This window comes from Solenopsis invicta, chromosome 2 (genome assembly GCF_016802725.1).
Source record: "Solenopsis invicta isolate M01_SB chromosome 2, UNIL_Sinv_3.0, whole genome shotgun sequence".
Classification (NCBI taxonomy): Eukaryota; Metazoa; Arthropoda; class Insecta; order Hymenoptera; family Formicidae; genus Solenopsis; species Solenopsis invicta.
The window spans coordinates 14,386,648-14,400,024 of record NC_052665.1 but is presented as its reverse complement, the minus strand read 5'-3'; the positions used below and the strand labels follow the sequence as shown (position 1 = coordinate 14,400,024).

The window sequence follows — 13,377 nt, the reverse complement described above, 5'->3', positions numbered from 1 at the left end:
ATCTCCGGGCAACCCCCATTGTTTCGGCACGCACTGTCTATCTGACGATAACGTGAACTTGTCATTCTGTACAATACGAGAACTTTCATTACTTAATGTAAACTTCCAAGGGATAACTTTACGAATTTTGTTGAGTTCGTGCGATGTTGAGATAAACTTGGATTAGCGCAGGAGGGAACTCAGATATATTTTAATACTTTGAGTGTGTTTAGGGAAACTTTCAGATTAGTTTTCTCGTCTCCAAAAATTTGATGGATTGGATCATCCATTTATAATAATAATATTTGCTTTCCGAACATGTACTTTTGTACTATTATTTATAAAAAAAATTAAACATTTCACTATCACGCGGAATGCTAGTCCGCGAAATCCATAATAAATAATTACATTAATGGGTATTTCTTAACACGCGGTCGCCGAATTTTACGCGATGCACGCACTCGATAAATTCAGCTTTCGTTATAAACTTTCGTGGTAGCAATTTTGCGATGCGTATCGCACGCGAAGCGTTAAAACGCTCGTATCATACTGCCCATTATTCCCGGCTTTTGACAGCATATGCTATTGACCATTTAGTCTGCCGGGCTTATCTACCGCTGCCTACGTTACCGCCTGTCTCCTGCGCCTTCCCGCGATTCACTTCCGGCTGATACGATCGTCCAATGAGATAACAGGAAGCGGATTGACGAGATACCGGCGCATACGCAGCGGAAGACAAGGTGGAAAACCTCGTCGGGTATTCCGCTCAGGAGACGTCTAATCCTACCGAGAGACGAGGGATCGATGTTTCGGTTTTGACTAACAAATTTCAAGTGTCGCTATAGCCGATCCTCTTTTTCCTCCCCCTTCCCTTTCTCCTCTTCCTCTTTCTTCTTCGAGGGCGCAGCTGGCGCTGAATCATCGTGGCCCCTCGAAAACACCTCGGCGTTGCCAAGGTTTCCGAAGTGGCTTCAAGTAACTTATCATCTGCTCTTATCAAGATGGTAGAAAGAAGGTGGAGAGAAGGAAAGAACAGGCGGTCACCGCTGGTCACCAGAAAATACGAATTTGCGCGACTTCCGTAAAGCGCAATCCCGATAATCACTGGACGTTTCGACCGGCCAACTTCCTCCCTTAATTTCCGGCCGAGTCGGCATGTCGCCAGAATCCAACAGAAATTGTCTAGACCGAGTGCCATTTCGCATCCCCTTTCAGTCGTGGATCCTTTAAAGACAATCTCGCGATTTTTTTTTTGACAGAAAGTTTTAAGTAGGAGTCCATCTGTCGTACAATTTTAATTTTTCAAATCAAATCTGTCAAGTTCTCTTGCTAATTTAAGATCGTCAATAAATCAATTGTTCATATTGTTTTAGTTAAGGTGTTAAAAACTAAAAAATTAATCGAAATGTTTTGCAAAATCGCATTTTCGTTTACTCGCCAACGTGAATAGCTAGATCAGTGGCATCGTTTCCAAGTGGTTAGATATCACGGCGTTAATATAAAGAAAGGATGATACGTGGCCCCATCGACCCCTTCTGTCTCGATTTTTTCGCATAATTCTCTGATTTATCGCCGCGAGCGGCTTTTTGTCCTCGTTAAACGTTTGCGCGTAGCGCACGCACGTTGGCTCGCATGCAATTCCGCCCCGAGCGAGCAAAGTGACTCCGCCAGCGGTTAGTAATTCAAGCGGTCACTTCGGAGGCAACAATGGACGTAACAGTAGATTCGCCGTAATTTTACACTCGAACCCATTTTCTCGGTACCCGTTTAAGCCCGGTTCGCACAACGTTATATTCGTTAACGACACGTTAGGCAAAGTGTCCATATGTGAAGTAAAAACACATCTGTTTATATCATATGTAGAAAAGTATAATTTATCAGTGCAGTGCAAGTCAAAATCGTTGCCAAAAGGGATATTCAGTTACTTTCGTTAAATTAAAGTTTGATATTGATATTTTGTATTTTATTTTATTTTTTTTAGACTCTGATATTTTTAAACGAATCTAATACACGAATTCGTAGCGTTTTCAAATAAAGCAAAATTTTCGCTGTCGAAACAACAGATAGATAAATAAATAATATTTGTGCAATGTTAAATTTATACTGTGCCGTTACAACAATATCAAGTAATAACAAAAAGTGCTGGAAAAATTGTTGCGTAATACAAGCTTCGGACCTCATGCAGGTTCGAAACGAATGACAGGGGTTGAGAAAAAAAGGGCACGTAGCGGCGACACGTAACTGAAAGCCCTAACGGTCAGCATCCGCCCCGGCAATTACCTGGAGAAAATTTGATGCTCTCCCGAACGGCACGTTGCAATTTGAGTACGACAGATGCTGCGATAGATTGCTCGGCAGGGAGGGGGTGGTCGGCAATCTCGCGGAAGAGCTCGCAAAAAACCACGAACGCAATAATTGCTCGCGTAATCGAGAGGACGCGGAGATACGATTGCGCATTTAGCGCGGACTCACGAACTATCGATATTCGCGAACGTCCGACGTGCGATATACGCATTAAACCCGACCGCCGCCAATGATTATTACGACCATGGCGAGCGGCCGATAAGGGCGTTATTATTAACATTCATGGACGCGTCGGGAGATACGGCGAAGATCACGATGCCCGCTCGTGTACAACCGTTATTAAAGGAGAGTGCATCTCGACGAGGGAGACCTCGTACTCTCCAAACCGGGATATGCAAATTTCCACCTTGACCAGGCCGGGCGAGAAGCGACGATATTCGGCGATGTATCTTTAACCAATTTGCATTGTGCAATTGCTATAAATACTAATTTTACCCCGCCTCGATCATGCGGCGCAGTTATATTTCAATAAGTGCGCATATGTAATGTGATATAATTAATACATATATCAAGTTTCATTATACAAACAGCCCGATAAATATGCATGTTGACGCCGTTATCCCTGTGCATACGAAGTGTCCGCATGCGTTTCACGATGATTCATAGTAAAATTGAAACAGCAACGCTTCCCGCAAGAGACGATCGAATCAATCCCTCGAATGATCGCAAATAGAATAACGGCATCTCACGAAATCTCACGTACCATTCCCTCGTCTATCGACGCGTCCTCCTCGAAGTAACACTCGTCGTCGTCTTCCGGTGTCAAGATGTTGGGAACTTCCCGCGACTCCTCCTTGACATCCTGCCTTCTCATCCAATCCATGATGGGATAACCTAGTTTTCCTTGGAATCTCTGGAGTCGAAGACGTCGAGTCTTTCTGGCTTCCGATTCAGGTCCTCCGAATCACGTGTCTCGCGCCATCGCTGTCGACGCGTCTATCACTTTCGGTTCGTCGCGTAATGAAGTGAAATCAAGTGTGATTTCGGCGCGGAAAGCACGAGTTAGTCTCTTCTTATCGTTCATCAGCCGCGCTCCGATTATGCGGAAGTTACGCGAGCGACGGCGGTTGACATTTGCGAAATGTCAAACCTCGTCCTGCCAGTCGGCTGGAATATCGTGCTAACGAGAAGGACACGTTTCTCGAGATTGCGGCCGAGAGGGACGCGATCGATAGTGCACTTCTCTCGGCCTCGCGGTTCGCACGTGCTCCGCGCGGTGCGGCTCGCCGGGGAAACGCAGAAAAACAGCCGACACGCGCCCGATCGTTGGCACTCCGGTTCGCACTCGCACGTCTTCGCGTTCCTCCCGAACTCGTCTCAGGTATTTCAGCGACTGCGAGCTCGTCGATTCGAAGACCGCGCGAACCCGGATTCGAGGGAAATCTTGGTCGACCTCCGAGAATCCTTCCGCCTGCAAGCTCAACGTCGACAGCGAGTTCGTCGGCACTCGTCAAGTCGGCACTCGTCAATGTCACCTCGTGAACTTCGGCAACCCGACGTTGCCGCGGAGCTGAAAGTTGCAGGAGGTGGGAGTCGAGAAATCGATTTGCGACCCGCCTAATTACGAATTTACATTGGCGAAAGTGCCGCACGTTACTGGTCGTTTCTAATTACGATTCACCACGATGAGCTCGTTGTTGCCTTCGTCAGCGATCTTGGAAAGTCCAGCTGAAGTTCAGTATCAGGAACGATGGTCGATAGGCGCGCAATCTCGTCCAGCGGGAGGATAAGCGAAGGAGCGAAGGAAACGACGTCGTTAAAACTGCACGGCGGCGACGTTGTTGCGCGTCACGTAGTATAGTTATATATTTTATATATATATATACATACGTAGAGAAAGACACACATACACGATAGAATCGCGAGATTATGCGAGAGACGCGCGCGCAGTCTCGCATGTGCACACGAGCGAGCCACGGCCGCGGTGCAGCTGCAACTGTGTGTGCAGGCTGGGAATGCTGGAGGTGGTATGGAGGCGGTTCGGTGGGCGCACTCGCTGCCTGGTCTCTCTGTTCTCTTTCCCTGTCTCTCTCGTTCCATTTCGCTCTCTTTCCATCTCTCTCCGTTTCTCTCTCTGCCTTCCTCTTTCCCCTGTCCTGTTCCCGCTTCTCCCCATCCCTCGTCTGTTCCCCCGAATAGTCCCCCTTTCTTCTTTCTCCCTCTAACTCGCTTCATCCGTCTGCTCCCTGCTCTGGCTTCTCTATTCACCTCTCTCTTTCTCTTTCTACCTTCAAAACTCCCGCTGGGTCTCTCTCCTTCTCTTCCCGAGGGTAGCCTAACTCTGTCTCCGTCGCTGTCACTCCGGAGAACCAGGCACTCGTCTTTTCACTTCCCCTTTGCCCTCTTCTCCCTCTTTCTTCTCGAAACGCCACGATTGTATTTTTAATCTTGGAAGATTAAGCTCCCCCCACCTTGAAATGACACCATCTCGTTATTTCTTTTCTTTCCCTGATTCCTCTTGGCCACCTTCCCGATTTTGCTTTTCTTTCTTTTTCGAAATCAGCTTCTTCCTCTTGATTCCTTTCGTTAAGTTTCGTTTTTCACTGATTTTTCGGCCCATCTCCTTTATCCGTACAATTCGCCAATTCAATCGTCTCTAGTTGTCGTTATAATCAGAATTGCTTATTCTCATCTCTCTCTCTCTCTCTCTTTCTTCGTGTTCTTTACCTTCTCTCTCTCTCTCTCTCTCTTCCCCGCCCCCCTCCTTGCCCACGGTGACTTTCTCTTTTCTTCTCCTTAAACACTCTCATTATCTCATTCCTTCTCGTTCCAACATTCATTCCATCATTTCTCTTTCTTCAATTTATTTTCCTAGAGTTATCTTCTCGTTTTACGCCTCTTTGTTCTTCTTCTTTCTTTGTCTCTGAAGTTGGAAAGCAATGCCAGCAGCAGATAGAGCTAAATAGAAAAGAGAAGAGAATGCAGAGGAAGAGCAAAGAAAAGAGAGCATCTCAGTGAGGGGGTGGCGATGGTTCGTTGCGATTCTTCGTCTCTCTTTATGCAGCCAGCATCCCCTATAGAAATCTCTTTCTCTCTCTCTCTCTCTGTCTCTATCTATCTATCTATCTCTCTCTTTTGGTGCCTCATCCACCTCTACCATGACGCTCCCCTCTCTATGAGTTCCATGACCCCTTCTCTTCCGCACGTCGCTGCCATGGGTTCAGGGACGATCCCTCTTGAGTGAAGACCCAGGCGCTATCCTGGGAGATCCCAAACAGCAGCTTTGTTTTTATAGATTCACCTAGATTCGTATCGCTTGGGATCAACTCTTTAATTTTAAATGTATAAACGAGGGAGAAGTCTAACCGAATAAACAACCGAATAGATTTTGGGGAGAAGATACATGTCGAAAATGCTGCGCTTCGAATATTGTTATCTCACAAAATAAAGTAATAGAAATTTTAACTTTGTCACTTAACTAAAATTATTTCTCCTGTGATGCCGTGTAATATTTAGTACGTCGTTATTTTCAAAAGGACAAATTTTGTGAAAGCAAATTCTAATTAAAGAATCAAACAGTTATAGCTCTAGATGTGCGTGTATAGCTACAAAACAGTTTTTATTTACTTAAAATTTTAGTACTTAAAATTTATTTAAAATTGTTCTTAGTAAAATAATGTTAGATAATTGGCCTTTCGGATATATGCTACCAAGACACACGATAATTAATTGCACCGGAGTATGCAGTGGAGTATGCGTAGCCTTATCATCACGATAGGTCGAGAAATTCTCTCGCGCGGGAGGCTATACAATGTGTAGGTACCATCTCGATCTCGCTCCTGTACACATGGGTACGTCGACATCGGAGAACCACACGCACGCGAGTGTGCCTATCATAAAATCGATAATCGACGACGCCTTTCAGGTACGGAAAACATTGCGTAAGCAACATTTTCGGCGGTCATGCGTCATTGCACCGTAATGAAGTGTGGCACATCCTTGGGGCTTCCTTGGAGCAAAAGGGAGTGTGTTGATTTTTGCCTGCTCTGAAACTGCTCATCTTTACGGAATCCCGATGGTACCGTAACAGGCAAGAAGTGTCGTTTCATCAGTTCTCACGATATACAGTTTTTAAAAATTAGTAAAGAAATCGGGCAAGATTACTACACGATCTTTTGAGGGACCTGCGGTTCGAGTCTCGTTAGTTTCCATAGAGATCCACTTTTGAAAGGGAGAGGACCAGCGGGTCCCAGCAAGCACGATGAGAACGTAGTGCGCTAACCTAGGGTACAAGGCATGAGAGAGAAAGATGGATAGAAGAGAAAAGAGGAGAGAACGACAATGTCCCTGAGAAGGATAAACGTGTCGCATGAAATAAAGAGAGATGGTTTACAGTAACGTATCAAGCAATTTGTGGAATGCATTTGGAAATGATTACATTTTTAGAAATGATTAAATTTAACGCTCCATTAGCCATTCGTGGGATCCATTTGACCTTTACATTTCTTATTTTCGAACTATCCTCAGACTTTAAAGACATTGATCTTTTTCTTCCGATTTTGAGTGATCGAAAATTTAATGTAATTATTATAAAATCAATAATTGTATATGCATACAATTTGATTAATATGTAAAATTATTCTATGAATTTTAAGCGTGTTCGAAATTTTCACATAAATTTTCACGTAATTGCTTGAAAGCACTGCTTGTATTGCATGCTGCAGATGATGTCAAAGGAGACAAGACAAGCTCATCATTTAACAACTTGATAGAACCTTTTCTTAATCATATAGTTATGTGATGACGCAGCGTTATGGAACCCAAAATTTTTCCCCCTTGAAATTGACCATCAGTTCTCGAGTTCCATCGCGGTGACTGTTACGTCACTGAATCCGATGCAAGGCAGAAAGAGAGGGAATGGCAAAAAGGAAACCTAACGAGAGAAGAGCGAGAGACAGAGAGAGAAGAGAGAAAGGAAAAGAGAAAAGAGTGAGAGCAAGGAAGAAGAAAAGGGGAGATAGGGTGAGACGAGAAGGGTGAGAGACGTGATGCTGGAACGTGTGTTAGTCACGGGTTGCCCATAGCAACCCACGCGGCAAATGTACGCGTTATAGGCGCCTCGTACAGGCCACAACGTACAGGGTGTCTCAGAAGTCAGTTTCAATGAAAGGCGGAAAAATTATTTAAAAAAATATATATCGCTGATATTTCTTTTATTATACGCGATTAAAAGCAACAAAATTTCGATTGGCAAAAGGATTGGGATTCATCGAGAAATCGAAGAAATGATTTTTGTCACACCCTATATACGTTGCGTCCTACGTATCTACTATGTGCGTACGTCGCGAGCACGCGTGCGGGACGCACTTGCGTGATACGCACGCATGTGTTGCTAAAGTTAATTGATTTTGCCTCCGTCGTCGGTCGGCACGATGTTACCACTCGATCTGGCCACGCAACGAAACCGCATTATCGGCCATCAGACGCAGATGCCCGCGAAACATATCTGTGGACTGCTATCTAAGGCTGCGAGGGGTGAAAATGCCTCGTGTATCTTGTGTCTGCGTACTCGATAATGCGTTCTTCAGATCTGACAAGGCAAAACGTTTTTCGGATATTTAATGAAAGAAGCAACTTTTTACCCTCAAGATATATCTTTTCATCTCACAGGTCAAAATCGCTATTTTAACTTTCAGTTATGCAGCTCTTTTCTAAAAGTGTCCAGACAAAAAAGAATGCTGAGTCCTCGTTTACAAAACTCCGGGACAATGCTACACGCCCAGCAGACAGCGTGCGAACACTTGATGCTGAGCTCAAACGTGACTTCACATAGATGAAAAGTAGCACAATTGCGATTTCACTCGATATTGATACGTACAAGCGTTTGCGACGTGATGAAAATTTTACCGGGACTCTTTGATCCCCACAGGTTCAGTATGCCTGTGTAATTACGCGCACATTTAAGAAAGGAAGACACAAACAGCACGAAATATTTCTAATCTTCGCTGTGTTTCTTCCTAACCATCGGGTATCCCGTAGAAACATGCGATTGACTTTCAACTGATTTTTCTACGGCAAATCGGTCTACTAATGACTAACATTATAAGCGAACGTAGTATGGAGTCTGGAGTGACTGGAGTGCAGCGAATGTATCAATGCACGCATTATGTTAAGTAGGCTCAGGTAACACAGCTTTTTTTTACCTTATTCCTTTTGCAAGCGAATCCCTTGCGTAATACAACTCGCTCGGCGAGCTGATCGTTGGACAAAGGTTGATATGATCGCAAGGAGCAATAAAATGACCGACTAACTTTCATGCCGTTGCACCTCAACCTTCTGCATTACGCGCGTTGTCGTTTCGTATCGCGATATTTCGGAGATATTTTAATTATTTTTGAAAGAAAAATCTTATTTCTTTCGACGCTGGTTGAAAATCGTATTCCATATCGCTGATAAAGATGCATCGTACGTGAGATCAATTATACAGCGAGAATGTGTAACATATATCTGTAAAGATTATAAAATTCTTTGAGTAAAGTCTACTCTATGTGACCAAAGATTTCGCAATTTTATAAAATTCTAAAGAATTATTCTGAAATTTAACCAATAATTAAAAATGATTAATTAACACGTCTTTTTAGTCTATAGTTAAAATCTATTGATAATTTATAATACTTTGTTCGATTTTTAACGCCTGAAAGTGGTAAAGGTTTCGGTATACTACTTGGAATAAGAAACGCGAAGGCGGCAGCCGGAAGTCGAAAGAGAGACAATCCCGTTGCTTGGAGAGTTGTAACGAATCCAACAAAAAATGTCGAAGCCACGCATAAATTAAGTGTACAAAGACGGTTCAGTTTAGCATCTTCACGCTGAAATTTTGGAGGAGGACGTTTATGTCGCTTATAAACCTCAGACTCCTCGCTCGTATAAATAAAAGAGAACAGGAGAGAATCTAGATATTATTAACGTGACACGTAGCGAGTTGTCGATCGATCAAGCCTGAACCAAGGAAATGCATTAAGCGTTTCGAAAGCCCGCGAACATATCGGAGGAAAAAAAAGTAGGAGTCGCGCGAGTGAGTCCTTCCTCCCGACACATTGTTCCCATTCGCACCTATCTGGGGCTTTGAGCCACGAATCGTCTCGTTAGCTCCCACGCTTGCGAAGAATTCGAGGCTTTCGTGTACCGGGCCCATTCTCATCCCACATTCGATGCTGCATCCGCATTTACATACCAAGTTAAAACGTGTAATGTTATGTAGATATAAGATACTGTTGTTTTGGTAAAATGTAAGAGGTCGACGGCACCTCGAATGTACTCGCTCGCGCGTGTTCCACTTTTTTATCACGTCACGTTTCGTTAAAACGAATAAATACATCGAAATTTTATTATCTTTTCGACTTCGGAATATGTGCTGCGCGAATTCAATCAATTTAATTAATTCCAAATCAATTCCAAGTTATTTAAGATCATGTGATAGACGTTTAAGAATTCTAAATTCTAATAATGGAATGTCAAATGGCAAACCACAAATAGTTAAAATTATGACACCAACGACAGTTAATGTTCGATTACTTTGTTCAGCTGGATCTAAAAAGAGCGACAGCCGGTTAATCAAAGCTGCCGGAGACGAGAGACATCGTTGTATTACATATGTTACTTAAAATTCGCAATTAATCAGGCCGTTCCATAAGAAGCTTATGCAACGCTCTCGTTGCATCATCGACAATTATTCCGCCGTATCGCGCGTTATTGAATGCGCGAAAGCTTCTCATATCCCGCGAGGAACGCGCGCGTTATTTCATCAGTGTATGATGACACCTGTACCCGTTTTCACGTCTGAGCCCAATTCGGCGCCAGACGCAATAAAATCGCCGACTACTATTGGCATTCGCGTTGATATAAATTTTCCGCGCGACTACTTGAGAAACGATTTCGTCTGCAATTTTTGTTACTAGCGCAAAATTAATAAAATTATTCAATCTAACAGATTTTTATGCGAAATCTACTTTCCCATATTTTGCAGATATTTTGTTTTAAATTTGTCATACTTTAAATGGTTTTTGATTTAAACATTTCTTTCCGCTTGAAAAAAGGAACGCGTTTTTCTCATTTCTGCTTTTCTCAAGTTTCCAGAGGCATGTTGAAACAAACAAGGATTGCAATAAATTGCCCTTTTCGCAATGCTCCGCGCGAAGTAAAATTGGTTCAAAAGACCGCTTATCTCGGCGCACTGGCCGACTAGCAATTTCATTTCTGCCGCTCGACGATTTGTTTTAATCAGGCCGTTATATCGCCTCTCGTCCCCTGCCCCGTTGTTCTGTCGTTCACACCGGTTTGCGCCGCCTTCAATTTGCGGCGCCGTCTCTCTACGGAATGTCTTCTAATAATCGCTAATTAGAGTTAATAGCGTGCACGCCAGCCACCCGCCGCGTCATATCGCCGCGTCAAGAACGATTCGCGATCGTCTAGTTTCCAAGAAACTCGAAGGCACTTTAATGACGATAATAATAAAAAAGACAATACAAGAAATTGAAAGAAAGACTAGAATTACGATCAAATAATGATATAAAATAATGAGAGACTGTATTCGTACAGCGACAACATTTATAACTTCATCTCGTAAATGTTTAAATCTATAAGGTTAATTCGTAATTAGAAAGACTGCGAACAAAGAAGGTAATTCGTTATATTTGCTACGTATATTTCTAAATAGATTTAAAGAGTGCATTTTGTCCAATTTTGTTATTTAACATTAAATAGCAAAAAAAAAATAGAAAATAAGAGTGCACCATTTATTATCGAGTCGTCTGTTCATTTTTATTTCGAGAATAAACGCGTGAACTTTCGGTCGTGCTGACTGCGTGTTTTACACATCACCTATAAATCGATATGCAACTCGTTACATAGTAGGTATGATGAGTTGCCCTTTTCGTGCCGTGATGATACATGATACCCTGATGGTTACTTGGTTGATTAGCTTGAAAGCGAGCTTGAAAGCGGAATTTATCGGGCAAAATTATCAAATTAATTGCAATGAATACGAACGCGAAAGTAAATCGAGCCGTCGGGATGTAAATTACATCAGGCGCTCACGCTCGGATTAATAATATAGTAACGACATTTTTGTCAAAACGTACCAGCCTTCGGCTGTAATTATAACAAAATTAGCATACTAGATGCAGGTACTAATTGCGCAATTCAAAGGGAATGTCTCGTATGAATGCAGTATGATTTAAACGGGAGGCTACCAGCAAAAGCGGAAGATGAAAAAAGCGCGTTAAAAAAAGATTTGCGTAACGTTACGAACGATACCGCTCAGGGTACTTTGTCCTGTAAGTCTCGATAAACTTAGAAATAATGTTTCCTCGAACGAAAGTATCTTTCCTTAACTTTCTAATTTCGGTCATTAAATATTGCGATTCGTCTAAAACGGTCTCGATTTTCAATATAATTATCCAAGAATTTCTAATTCTACACTCCAGGAAACGAAACTTTTAATTGAGATAAATTTGGTCAAAATAAGATATAAGAGATTGATCGATATATATATTTATACCGAGCGTATAAAAACCGCAAGAATAAATTAGATTTCTTGTCACACGTCTCGACAATTTAATCCTAAGAAGAATTGTGAGACGAGTAGCTCGATAAATGATGCAAACGCAATTTTGCCGCTTCTTTCTCGCATCGAAGTAAAGTAGCGTATTCTCACTTCAAATTTTAACTAACGTTTCACACGTAACTCGCCGAGCGGGTTCTAACAGGGGCCTAAGGGCCATTGACTGGGGGCAAGAGGGGGCCTAAATCGCTGTGGCACGATACGCAGGAATGCGCCGGGATATCTCGCGACGCGGGGAGACGAAGAGGATAGCGGAGGAGGATCTCGCGGCGGCGCGGGAGGATGAAGAAGAGAAAGAGAGAGAGAGCAGAAGGAGGAACGGGTTGAAAACTAAAAAAAAGAAAAGAAAAAAGACGAGAACAAAGGGCGGCGGAGGTACACAAATTGCAGCGGTGAAAAAAAGCACGCGCGTTCTCTCCGCAGCGCGCTCCAATTCTTCCTCTTCTCGTTCCGTTTCTTCTCTCGCAATCTCGAGGGAAAACTATTGTCTATATGCGAGCATCCTTGCTGAGGAAGAAATTTTACGATTCGTCTAAAACGGCCTCGGCCTCGCCGATTGCAACCTCGCGGGCGACCTGATTTCACGAATATAAACCGCGCGCTGATTAACGCGCTGCTTTGCGATATTTTTCCTCGAGGAGGAAAAATCACGCTTGACAAACTGGCAAACATGACTGGAAAAAATTGGCAACGTTTGATTGGTTTTTTTTTTGTAATTCGAAAAACTGATACGTTTAATAGTAGTGTGAGTTGCATAAATATTTTTAGAGTCGACTGCAGTGATCGTGCTGAATTGAACGAGAATAGAATATAACGAAGAAAACGTAACGACGGAACAAAATATAATATAGATATATATTGTGTAAAATATTTCTCATTTCTTTTGGCTCGGAATTTAGGATAAAGACTATCCATATCTTCCGATGATAAAATTAAAATTTATCGTGTGTATAATTAGCGAGAAACAACAATGGCTATTTATCGGATATCGCGTGTTGCGAGGCGCGTGTTATATCGTAATTATCGTGATTAATTGTAAACGAGCAGATTAATTGATACTGATATTTCATGTAACGTCAGGATTAAATAGATCGTATCGGCGCGCGTTGAATATTGTTCGTATTACTCGCAGACTTTAACAAGTTCGAGCCTGCCGCCAGTCAAATTCCTGCGGACTCCGCGATGTCCTTGACCGCAGACAAAATTTCTTCCCTCGGTAGGAAAGGCGCGCTCGGTTCGACGCAAACCGCGCAACGAATATTTTCGCGTTAACGTTCGCGAGTTCCGCAAAAAGGCACCTCGCGTCCGTACGCGCTCTCTATATTTATGTGCATATTCATAAACTCATTCTCGCTGGTTAAAATTCTCTCTACCCGGGGGAAAAAAAAAATCTTCGTCTATGGATAACGGCCAATCGGCGGCTGGTAAAGAGGCTACTCGGATAATAGAGGTGAACGACATCGAATCACCGT

At 43.0% G+C, this 13,377-nt stretch overlaps 1 protein-coding gene across 5 annotated transcripts in view; it reads right to left on the bottom strand.

Annotated features, from left to right (window-relative positions):
* Window positions 1–13,377, bottom strand: part of LOC105197401 (amyloid beta A4 precursor protein-binding family B member 1-interacting protein) — a 129,149-nt gene that overhangs the window by 55,798 nt on the left and 59,974 nt on the right. The window contains exon 1 of one of the 5 annotated variants that reach the window (XM_011163723.3): window positions 3,047–3,781. The exons of the other annotated variants lie outside the window; for them this stretch is intronic. Within the exon in view, the coding sequence (XP_011162025.1) occupies window positions 3,047–3,166 (120 nt within the window). The 5' untranslated portion in view covers window positions 3,167–3,781. Of the gene's footprint in view, window positions 1–3,046; window positions 3,782–13,377 lie in introns of those variants that run through there. 5 annotated transcript variants of the gene reach the window in all.